The 12,864-nt window shown below is 32.1% G+C and overlaps 1 protein-coding gene across 12 annotated transcripts in view; it reads right to left on the bottom strand.

The window, feature by feature from the left end:
- Positions 1-366: 366 nt before the first annotated feature.
- The window catches only part of LOC127704643 (synapse differentiation-inducing gene protein 1-like), a 52,442-nt gene continuing 39,944 nt past the window's right edge, over positions 367-12,864 (bottom strand). For 10 of the 12 annotated variants that reach the window (XR_007983435.1, XR_007983436.1, XR_007983433.1 and 7 more), the window contains 2 exons: positions 5,618-5,710; positions 367-2,763 (listed from right to left, as the gene is read on the bottom strand). Coding sequence is in view for 5 of the 12 variants with exons in the window: in XM_052208784.1 (XP_052064744.1) it covers positions 2,620-2,763; positions 5,618-5,710 (237 nt within the window). In the remaining 7 variants the exon portion in view is untranslated. The remainder of the gene's footprint in view (positions 2,764-5,617; positions 5,711-12,864) is intronic. The other 2 variants (XR_007983437.1, XR_007983434.1) reach the window with 1 other exon arrangement.

Raw genomic sequence — 12,864 nt, 5'->3', positions numbered from 1 at the left:
TCTCCAATATAGGAATTGTTACCCAAGCATTCCTAACAATATCAAGAATTTTTTAAACACAAAAAAGTTTATAAAGATATGAACCTCATACTGAGGAAAAATCTTACTCAACCTACAAATAAAAAGAAAATTATGGAAAAGTTTGGTGTCACTGATGATGAAATGGAAATAATTTATATAAACTTCCATTTAAAATTACAACAAATAGTAGATCACAGTGGTTCAAATACAGGATAAACCACTTAGTTTTGACTACCAATTATTTCATGGAAAAGATAGAACTTGTACAAAGCCCCCTTTGTACTTTTTGTAATATACAACCATCAACCATTATACACATATTGTGGGAATGTGAAAAAGTACATATTCTGGTGGAAAATTTTAATACATGGACTTCATCTACAGCACACATAACACTTAATTATAATTATAAGACTTTTGTATTTGGTATTTTTTATGTTAGAAACTGAATTGTACAAAATAAGATAATGCTTTGTATTAAATAATATAGCTATTCAAGTAGAAGCTTGAAAAAAGTCCTATCACTACAGGCACTCACACACAAGATAAATGATCTGTACTTTACTGAAAAAAAACTTTAGCTATTTATAAACAAAAACAAGAACGGTTTGAGAGAGAATGGAGTAGCTGCCACGTTATGTGTATATTATGAAGATCAATAACACAAATACATGAGCCTTTTTTTTTTTGGTAATGAAACCTATACAAGTGGCTTTTTACTTTCATCTGCCTTGAATCAAGTACCATAAATGCAGTGACATATAGAGCAAACCACGGATGACCAATTATTCTTTTTTTCCCTACAAATTTCATACTTGTTTTGCATTCTTCCACAATTTTTTTCTTTTAATTTCTTATTTCAGATTTTTTTTTATCTTCAAAATTCAACTATAAAAATAAAACAAAACACACACGAATTAGTTTGCAGCAAAAAACTCAAAATGTTCTTAAGGCTATTGTAATTATAAGAGCTGTTAAAATCAACTTAATTATAATTATCTGACATTGTATTATTTGCACTGTAAAAGGATAATTTATATACCTTTCAAGTTTGTATATTATCATGATTATACATTATTTGTTTTGAAAAATAAATTAAAAAAAATAAATTAATACTAAAAAAACCCAGACGTACAGTCTTCAAAAATGAGAAGAACCCATAAGGCATAGATAGCTATAAAAGGCATTTGCATGCCATATGTGAAATAATTGACACAGGAAACCCAAAAAGCCTGATTTATGCCTAAACAATAAACGAAAAACATGCATGGCAGTCAGCAATCATCGACAATAAACGAATTGAAGGCTACTGAACAGTCGCATAACGCATGTGGCGGGGTAAAATATGTTTGTGAGCGCTCAATCCTCCCCAACCCAGAGACAGTGTTGTAACAGCACAACAGCAGATGAAAAAAAATCATGAAAATCATTTGGAAAAGGCTTAACTCATCACATCGGCTCTTGAACATAAAAAATCCTAACAAAAAGACATAATAATAATAACCACAATGTATAATTCCAAGAGTACTCGCAGACGAATTCAACGCGAATTTAAACTAATAAATAAACGATGTTTTCCCAGACTAAATTAGCAATTAAATTAACCCTGTAGAATAGATAGAACTAATTTGATATCTCAAAAGCATTTTTAGCAAAACATCTTTTCATATTAGAAAGAGCTATTACGAAAAAATCATAATCACAACAGCTGTTTTAAACAACATTTAAATAACAAAGATGTTGTTTGGAACATTTAAATCAACTAAACACGGACATAACTGTAGCTTAATGAGAACATTGTAATTTGCATTATAAATCGCAAAATGTTTAATACATATAGTTCATGCAAAACGTGCCTGTCAGAAGCAATATTGTACTAATATACTTTCAGACAATTCATAAAATGTGCTGAAATGAAAAAAATAAATTTGAGTTTTATCAGTAAAACAAATCAAAACAAGTTTTATCATAAAACACCAGGAGACAGGTTTAGAACCATTGTGCAATATTGAACGGAAACTCCATCCCGCTACTGAATTCCACTAGTTTTCTAAGAAAAACATGAGCAACAGTGTATAAATCTAACAAAAATGCAGTTTGAGGGAAAAAAGTGCATATACTAAAGTTTATACAGTAGTTCGAACATAATGACTTATCATAATTCGTTTTTGAAAAACCTCGTTGTTTCTTTTGGTATCCATCTTGCTAACATGCTTTTAGGATAAAAGGTTATCAGATTTTTCGTTTATGTAGGTGTTTCAGCATAATGTCACCTTTGTTCTACTTAGAAATACATTATGCAAAAACGCATTAAAGGTACCAGGCTTTAAATCCGGTACACTAGACACCGTTTGGTCTATATAAAACACATCCTAGACACACTTTTTGATATTTAAGATGTATGTCATACGGGAGCTGTATAACAAACACTAAATATAAAAAGCTGACACCATCAGGTAAACTTTTGCTTGATAAACTGTATGTTATATAGTAAACAAAACATGAACATATATATAAAAATGAATCAAAGCTATAGTCTTAGGTTATATATATAAAATAAAACCAATGCTATAATGAAATAAGTTGCTGATAGATAACTTATTGTCCGATTTGATTGATGTAAAGTAATCCGGTCAACCATAAAGATGATCCAATCAGAGTCGCTGCAACTATCAACCATAAAGCTATGTTGTTCTTCTTCTTAGCTTTTTCATGATCTCCACTATCCCAAGATTTGATTCCCTACAAATAATTGTTTGCTTTAATTTTTAAAGTAACTTTTATATTTATTATCACCTCACCTTTAACTTAAATAAAGGCAACAGTTATTTCCGGTGTTCAAAAGTCATAAATCGATGAGAGAAAACAAATCCGGGTTTCAAACTAAAACCGAGGGAAACACATCAACTAAAAGAGGAAAACAAAGGAACAAGAGGAACACTGAAGTGCAACAAAACAAACGTCAACATACATAGAACTATTTGATAACAACTGCCATATTCCTGACTTGGTACAGGACATTTTAAGAAAAAATGGTGGGTTTAACCTGGTTTTATGGCTAGCCAAACCTCCCGCTTACATGGCAATGTTTAAACATATATCGCTAAAATGACAACACTTCGTGACAGAAATACAGCACAAACACTCAACGCAGAGAAACGCACAAACAAATAATATAATAGTCAACACAACATGCAAACCGCAGAACAACAGCGAACATCTTCCATCAACGACAGACACCATTGGACATCACAAACAGTGACGCACGTACGTAACGAACATGCAATCTCGAACTTTATTATTTTCACAATACCAGTCCAAACAATTTTCATGACAATGATGGCATGAAATGCTTATTTATAATTATTTGGACTACAAACGATAAGATATATTACATTATCCAACCAAAACCATAACAGAAACATAAAAATAAATACATGAATGTTGGATGTACAAAATACCGAGACACGTCGTATAGCAATGTAAATTCACACTCGGTATAACAGTCATATTTGGGAATAGGCCACGTTCGATACTTAGCAGACAGACGACATAGATGTTAAACCACAATCTAAGAAGTGGTAAAAATGTCATTAGTTAATTTAGACACAGACACATTGTAAAAATTAACCTATTCGCGATGGTGTCCATAAAATTTACGGAGTTTCATTTCAAATCTATCCTCCTCATAACTCTGTTGGAGCAGTTTCTGCGTAAGGAGCACACTCCTGTATATGAAGTCAGTATAGTGTGAACATGCACGAGCATAACGTATCAATTGAGATATGTAAACACCATACGACAGACCAAGGGTATGTTACTGCTGAAATTGATAAATGGGAAGTTGAAATCATCCCGTTTGTCATAGATTTTAGTGTGAAGTCGTCTATCTGTGTCAATATTGAGGAAAATATCAAGATATGAAGCAGCCATTCTTGTATCAGTAGTATCCTTAATTTCAAGTTCACTGGGATATATGAGATGCATGTACTGACTGAAATATGGGTTATTCAGTGATAGGACATCATCAATATATCTGAAAGTAAAATTAGAGAATTTTGCAAGATGCTTTTTCTTTTTGTCATTTACAAGGTTCGGAATAAATTCTGCTTCATACGAGAACAAAAACAAGTCGACCAAAAGGGGTGCACAATTAGTACGCGTTTGAATACCGACTGTCTGTTGAAATATCAATCCTCCAAACTCAACAAATATATTGTCGATTAAAAAGTCCAGCATTTTAATAATATCATCTTCACTGTATTTTCGGATAGAATCAGTGTGGTTCTTCACAAAATAAGAATTATTATAACCCAAAACAAGAAATTTATATCTACGATTCCCATTTTTAAAGAAAAAGCTCTGTTTAATGAGATGGTGAAGTCGATCTTTCAATTGAGCATGGGGAATAGTAGTGTAAAGCGTAGAAAAATCAAAGGTCTTAATGTTGCTGCAAAATTGCAGTGATTGTGACCTAAGATTTAGCAGTAGATCTTTACAATTTTTGAGAATCCACATCTGATTGACACCACTGGTTGAATATATCTCATCACAATATTTTTGAAGGCCATCTTTTACTGTAGAAAGAATAGTAGTCAACACTTTAGAAAGATGTTTAGTCGAACATCTTGATGATCCAGCTATGTATCGTTCTTTATACGGAGTTTTGTGAAGTTTTGGTATCCAGTATAATGACGGTAGATTTTCTTCGTTTTCTTTGATGTTAATATCAAATGAAAGAAGGACAGATTTGTGATTTTGTAAAAATTCATTCTTTGTAAATGATGTTAAAGAATATGTAGGATTACCAGTTGTGCTGTTTATTCCAAGCTGTTTTGTGAGACATTGCAAATAATGGTTTTTACATACGAAGACAATATTATTGGAAGCTTTATCTGTTGGAACAACGACATATTTGTCATGCAAAGAGGATAAAGCATCCACAACCTCCGAGTTCTTGAAGGAGTAGAAACCCTAGTGCTCATAGTACATCGTAGTTTCTGAATGCGCTATTGAATGCATGATCGAATAGCTTTGATCCATTCAGACAAAGTGTCCAGTTTTGGTTCGTCTGGTTCGCGCTTTACATTAAAACATACACACGCCATCTCATTCAATTAAAAATATTATTTTCCTTTCTATATTTTTAAGTGCATGTCTTTCAATGTACAATAAAATGTTCCACACGAATGAACATCTATTGTCGATTAATTGTTAAAGTGCTGTACTTTATAACTGCACCAACGAACTGTACAGTGACCAAGTGCAATTAAAATTGGAAAACGCCCAAAAAGAAAACAAAGTATGTTTATATTGTTGTTTTTCTGATTTTAATGTAAATGAGGGAATATTACTATAAATAAAAAGTTTTATTGTAGGAAAAGAGTGATTATTATTATGTGAACAACATGTATTTAAATTATAATACCATACCTTAGTCCATATTGTGATAAAGTATTTTAGATATGTTTAATTTCGTAAGGAAAACTGGAATATCTTTCAAACTATGTCATATCTTAACTCATATAATCATGATCGTCATTTTTGAACAAAGTTTAATATACACTTAATCTATGATACAGAATGATATACTTACACTGTCTGCAGCCCACATGGCACACAGTCCAAACGGTAGACAGCACAAAATAGCAAGACCTGAAGGACATATATAATCACAGGGCTCCGATTCCTGTCGTGTAAATAAAGGCACAGTTAATTTTAATTTTAATGGGAAGTAATTAAGTTTCACATTGTTAAGATAGTCTTTTATTGACGAAATTTGAACAAGAGTTATTTCCCTCTTGTCGCTATGTTGGAGGTTGCGTGCAATAATTCCTTTATTTATCAGCAAAGTTCATTTGTTATACTGACCGCTATATATAAAAGTTTTTTTTAACAATTTAAACTTCTTAAAGTCTAGCTAATTCATCACTACGATCTAGTAAGGATATTTAATCAGATTTATTACACCCCATGTTTCATTTTCTACATTTAAAAATGCCTGTACCAAGTCAGGAATATGACAGTTGTTGTCCATTCGTTTGATGTGTTTTGTCATTTGATTTTGCCATGTGATTAGGGACTTTCCGATTGAATTTTCCTCGGAGTTCAGTATTTTTGTGATTTTACTTTTTGGTTAGTCAAATAAGAAACTCTACCATTTACACCTCCAAAATATTGAACACAGAAATAGCTTGAACTCAAATTACAATATAACGAAACAGATCAATTGATTTGGAGATTATATGTTAAAGATCGAGATTATCTAGAACAAATATATACTTTTGTTGAATTAGTTTTCCCTTTTGAGATCTTAACAAAAACTCATCTTAGATGTCTTTTTTAGTGATATATTCGCAATATTATAATTTATTTAAAAACTATGCTCAATGTGGTTTAGCGAAAATTGAAATTCATGTAAGCAGTATCTTTTTACCATAACACTTTAGTTATAAATCAGTTAAATTTGCCAACCTTTATTAAGCAGTTTTTTTAAGTTTCTGGTATACTATTGTTTTAATATCTCTGTATTATGCGTGTTTTGTTGCGAATGGAAATTAAATACATACAAAGTAATTGTTGACCGTCTTAATATAAAGAAAATTTTAAAAAGTGTTCCCGAAAGTTATTTTTGATAGGTATCTCCTATTTTGTAGGAAATTCAATTTCAGATTTTCAGAAAAGCTTAACAACTTCACTAGATACCTTTTTACTGCAGAGCGAAATAACTTAAAATTCTTGGAAAAGCAACAATGTTGTCCCCAGTTTCATTGAAAAACGACAAAAGAGTTCTTTTGTATATGATTTGATGGGGAAATCAAATTTCAGATTTGAAGTCCTGATATGAAAAGTCATCACAAACAAAACCACATTAAACGCCAAACGTTCATCTTTGCCTTGATATTTATCCCCCGAAACTGTACGGGTAACCTCAAATATAATTGAAAGGAGATTTAAGATAAAACAAAAAATCGGTGAATTGACAGTAAATGGGTTATGTCGCAGTTACGGGTAAAAGTTAACTCCAACTGAAAATTACGCCGTATATAGATGATTTGGATACGTATAATGTAAGAAAGAGAAACAATTGTCTAAAATATTAAGTGCGGTGACAAATTAAATTGTTTTATGTGTTTTGCGAGCTTAAGGGGGCTCGCGGGTTCAAATTTTCGCGCCAACTGCGCAGGAAGTTGCGCATCGATATCGCAAGTCATACCTATTGTCGTTATGGCCAATGATAATTAAATTTGAATATTATAAATAATCTATTTCATTTAAATATACAACAAAATAATGTTGTAATTGAAAACTGTAATTCGAGAATTTTATAAAATTTATTATTGCTATTTTCATTGTTGCAAATGCACTTCCGTTTTGTGGTAATGACATGTTCTTGCCGGCTAGAGAAGATAAGCACAAGATAAATCACAATAATCGAACACGTGGGCTGCTTTTCATGAATACTTAAACGCAGATCGAAAATATTAGAACACGATCCCCATTTTAGTAGCTTATGAAGCAGTTTCACAGTTGTTTTACACTAGAAAAGGACCCGCAAAATGTATATAATATTTTATAAACAAACAATGAATAATGTAAGTAATTTTTCTTTAAGTTTCTAGCGATCCATCATTTATTGAAGATTCTTCGCCAGATAATTTACATTATCTGCGAATAATCCCATCACAAGAGTAATTCACGACCATAAAATCATTTGAAAGTAAATTTTTCTTAACGGAAATGGGAAAAAAAACCAAAAACAGGGACAAAAATTAATGTGTATTATAAATTATATAAAACTGAGAATGGATACGGGGAAATATGTCAGGACAACAATCCGACGACCAAATAGCAGAAAATGACCCAAAGCCACCATGGGTATGAATCTATGATGGGTATTCAACACAACAAGAAAATCCAGCTCCCGGAGGCAGGATCCAGCTAGCCCATAAACAATAATGCATTGTCCAGGGAAAATGGACGTCAAACTTAACGGCAAAACATATAAATGAACCAAAAAACAAAATACATACAAGACTAAAAAAGACCAGAATTTCCCGACTTGGGACAGGGTGAGGTACAAACAATATTTCAGCGAGCTTAAACATGTTTTGTCAGATGTTAACCCTCCACTATACCTCTACCCAATGTGGAATAAGCAAACACACAGCAATACCCACACTAAAATGAGTGATGCTCATTGTACAATGTACTTGTGATAAATGTTATGACACATTATTTACAGACCACTTAGGGTCCAGGAGTCGTTTTCACATTAAACTTACAACTAAGATCGATAGTACAATGTAAGTCATAAACAATTCATATACGATCAATGTTAGTTGTGAGGTTTTTTTTGAAATCTACTCCTGGTATGTTGACTAAATCACCATTTATTTGCGGCTTGGCAGGTGTGTTATATATAAAAAAGAAGATGTTGTATGATTGCCAATGAGACAATTCTCCACAAGAGACCAAATGACACAGAAATTAACAACTATAGCTATAGGTCACCCTCCTTCAACAATGAGCAAAGCCCATACCACATAGTCAGCTGTAAAAGGCCCCGAAATGACAAATGTAAAACAATTCAAACGAGAAAACTAACGGCCTAATCTATGTACCAAAAATGAACTAAAAACAAATATGTGACACATCAACAAACTACAACCACTGAAATACAGGCTCCTGACTTGGGACAGACACATACATACAGAATGTTGTCTACATCAGACACCATAAGTAAATTTATACTAATGACCATTTGATTTTTCGGAAAAAAAGGCAGGAGTTTCTTTCTTTGGTAAACAGAATTTTTATTCACTCTGTTGTTAGTTTAGATTATCAGTCCCCTACCAAAGAAGTCGAAGGGGATGTCCATCTGTCAGTTCGGCAAATCAGTTTTCCACACTTTTTTCTTCATGATTGAAGATATTGATTTGATATTTGGTGTATTGTTTTATCATAAGTTACTGATCAAGTTTGAATTATGTTCCGGTCTGGTGTTTTTATGCAAGAGTTATGGTCCATTGACTTCGAAAATTTCGCTCAAATAATCAGTTTTCTGCACTTTTTTCGTCATGCTTGAAGGTATTGATTTGAAAATTGGAACATAGTTTTATCGTGACAAGTAACATATCAAGATTGAATTTTGTTCCGGTCTGATCATTTTGTGCAGGGTTATGGTCCTTTGACTAAGAAAATTCACTTAAATAATCAGTTTTCAAGACTTTTTTGTCATGTTTGGATATATTGAACTGATATTTGTTATACAGTTTACTCCATGACAAGTTATGGATCAAATAAGAATTTTGTTCCAATAGGCAATACAATGAATTTTAACCGGTAGGGGACTATGTATTGTCATACAATACTCGCAGAATGCTTGTTTGAGTATGAGTTGTTTTGCTCTGATTCCTGTTGTTACATACTTGTTTCCCCCAAAATGTGTTTGTCACTAATTCCTGATTGTACTGTGCATACTTCTACTTGGTAATCTGGCTGGAATTTTTAAAGAAATTGATAAAAAATACAAAACAAATATGAACTCTTTAAACATTGTATGTACATTTTTCGGTTGTGCACTGTTTCACGGGGAAAAATCCCCCAAAAAACTAACAGTTTTTCTCAGCTGTATAAATGTAGTATATTTAGGGTCCACCCCTGTAGATTATTCATGTAAAACTTGGCACATATCAACTGTGATTATTTAATAATAACATGGATAAGGTGAGGTGCATATTAAATTATATATTTTAAACAATTTACTGCTGTATTAAAATTTTGTTCTCTTTGCAAAATTTTATGTCAAATGTCTTAATTAATATAACAGTATGTGTTTTGTTAGAACAGTACACTTTTAATGGACAGAATTAAAAAGTTAGATTAATTCAAATCAGGCTATGCTTATAGATTAGTTGGAACTGAAAAAGGGGGTACATGTAATAGTTCTTATAATTATTATCACAGTGGCAAAATGTAAAAGGTTATTCGTGTTATTTCGTTGATTCGATACTAGTACTTTTATAATTTCTTTATTATATACAAATGAATGTACATTTTTTGTACATTTTAACATATGGGAAGTGAACGTCCATATTTTGAGTTAGAGCTGGTAGATATTCTATTCTATTTAATAAATATTTTTGCCTAAAAGTAGAACATTATATAAAAAAAAAAGATGTGGTATGATATCCAATAAAACAAAAGAACAAATGACACAGAAATTAACAACAATAGGTCACTGTACCACAACGTGCCCAACAATGAGCAAAGCCCATACCACATTGTCAGCTATAAAAGGCCTGTAAAAATCTTATTGAGAAATTGCAAGTCTAGTGTGTTTATTTTTTATATTTTCATTTACCAGGTATTGTCTGAAAGAAAAGCAGTTAACAAAATGTTATACTGATATATCCATTTTAATCATTTACCTTAGGTAGTTTATTTTCTACATTTATTAATTTAACAATTTTAACAACATGTACACATATCAATTTTGTGGTTTAAAAAATTTAATATTGGAAAAATGTGCTTTTTTAATGCCCTAATATATTATGTAGCATGTATTTAAAGCAATTGGAGAATCATTCAATGTATCAAGGATTCAAGATTTATTACAATTATTCAAAATTTAAATTAATATATGCCTGTACCTGAAAAATAAGATTATCAAAAGAAGGTGGCTTTACATGCATGACATAAAAATGTATTTTTATATGACCGCAAAAAATTTGTGCGGTCGTATATTGGTATCACGTCGTCGTCGTCGTCCAAAGACACTTGGTTTCCGGACAATAACTTTAGTATTAGTTAATGGAAATCTATGAAATTTAAACACAATGTTTATAATCACAAAAGAAAGGTTGGGATTGATTTTTGGGGTTATGGTTCTAACAGTTTAGGATTTAGGGGCCAAAAAAGGGGCCCAAATAAGCATTTTTCTAGTTTTCAGACAATAACTGGTGGAACGGTGTATGGATCTCTCTGAAATTGTACAACAAGTTTCCATACCACAAAGGGATGGTTAGGATTGGCTCTCGTGTGTAATGGCTCAAATGGGGGGGGGGGGGATGGATGGCGGAAAAGGGGGGGGGGGGGGGTTAAAACGAAATTGTGTGGGGGACAATTTTTTTTTCTCGTTACAGATTTCAGAAATTAAAAAGAAATTCTTCAAATATTATTTTTGTTTGGGGTCAATTCGCAACAGCATAGTGTATTGCACAAAAGCAAAAACAAAGGGGGGAGGGGGGGTAAATCTTTTTTGGGAAAGGGGGGGGGGGGGGCGCTTGGCAACAGCATAGTGTATTGCACAAAAGCAAAAAATTGAATATAAATTTAAATCATATAACCAATTCTAATTCTTTGATTACAGTTATTCTGTGTCAGAAACCTATTATGTGTCAAACATTTAATTTCAATCCAAATTCAGACCTGTATCAAGCACGATTATTGTGTCTATTTTTGCCCCAACTGTTCAGGGTTTGACCTCTGCGGTCGTATCCAGCTGCGCTCGGCGAAGCAATTTATTTTCTACCAATTTAAAATATTTAAGGTTTCCTAATTCTCTCACATGAGTATAAAATGTTCTTGGCCATGTATAATTGAATTAAAGAAAACGACGTGCAAAGGCTGTATAGCCAGTCAAGGTCGTTATAAACCCCCATCATCATCATAATTGAAAAAAGTTATTTGGTCAATTTAGGCCATTACGCATATTTACACATAAAAATTAATACAGAAGCTATAGTAGTATATGAAATGAAAAAGGTACACTTATCAAAATAATTTACTGTTGAGAACTCTATAAATCTCAAAAACACTGTTGTAGCATACAAAACATGTGTGCACTTAAAATTCTTGTAAGAGGGAGGAGAAAACGGGGGGGGGGGGGGGGGGGGGGGGATGACAGGTATTTGCATAACCTGATTATACAGAACAGGATTTAAAAAATTGGCACACTGTGAAAAGAAAGCCATCAGGTTATATGAATAGATTAAACCTGTAAAGTTGGCCTGCTACTAATCAAACCATGCTTTTCAACACTTTTAAATTAGTTAATTTTTTTTTTGAATTTATTGAATCTGAATAAGTAATTTATGGGATCTGAAATATGATCATAAATGAGTACTTTTGTCACAATACTACATGTGGTTATTTATATTTATTTGAAAACAAATTGATTTTATTATGCCCTGCCACAAATGTGGATGGATTATATAGATACTAGTATACCCTTGTCAGTCCATAAGTATGTACATCCCTTTCCAGTTAAGTTTTGCATTTACCTCAATTTCTCAGTAACTAATGGTAATATATCAATGATATTTTTCTCCACAGACATCTTGCATACTAGTAGTACAATACATTACTTCAGTCACTATGACCTACATGTATTGCTTTTGTGTCTTTGGTTAAGTCTTGTGTTTAGGTTCATTTCAGAGAAACCTATTGTGATATATCACCACCACAGTATTCTGTTATGGTACCACTCAGGTCATCAACAATTTGATTACTGTGACGTACATTTAATGGCAGGACATCCTGTGTCTTATAGAAATGTTTTATGTTATGTAATTTCAAAAGCATAAAACGGAAAAATTGACAAATATTAAAAAGGATTAAATGGCGAATGTATCAGGTTCAACTATCTCATTTATTAATTTTTATACATAAACAAGTACTAGAAAATGATAGAAGAATTTGTCTATGTCAAACTTAGATATAAATGGATCCTCTAATAATTATATTATACAACAAACATAGAAGTTGTCCTGTGTGTTATATTTGTCAGCATTGTGTAAAATAATTTCAAGTATATATAAAAAGATGGGATATACGGGG

Source organism: Mytilus californianus, unplaced genomic scaffold, assembly GCF_021869535.1.
Source record: "Mytilus californianus isolate M0D057914Y unplaced genomic scaffold, xbMytCali1.0.p SCAF_6, whole genome shotgun sequence".
Lineage (NCBI taxonomy): Eukaryota > Metazoa > Mollusca > Bivalvia > Mytilida > Mytilidae > Mytilus > Mytilus californianus.
Note: the sequence above shows the minus strand (reverse complement) of the source record. Positions and strands in the feature narration are given on the sequence as shown.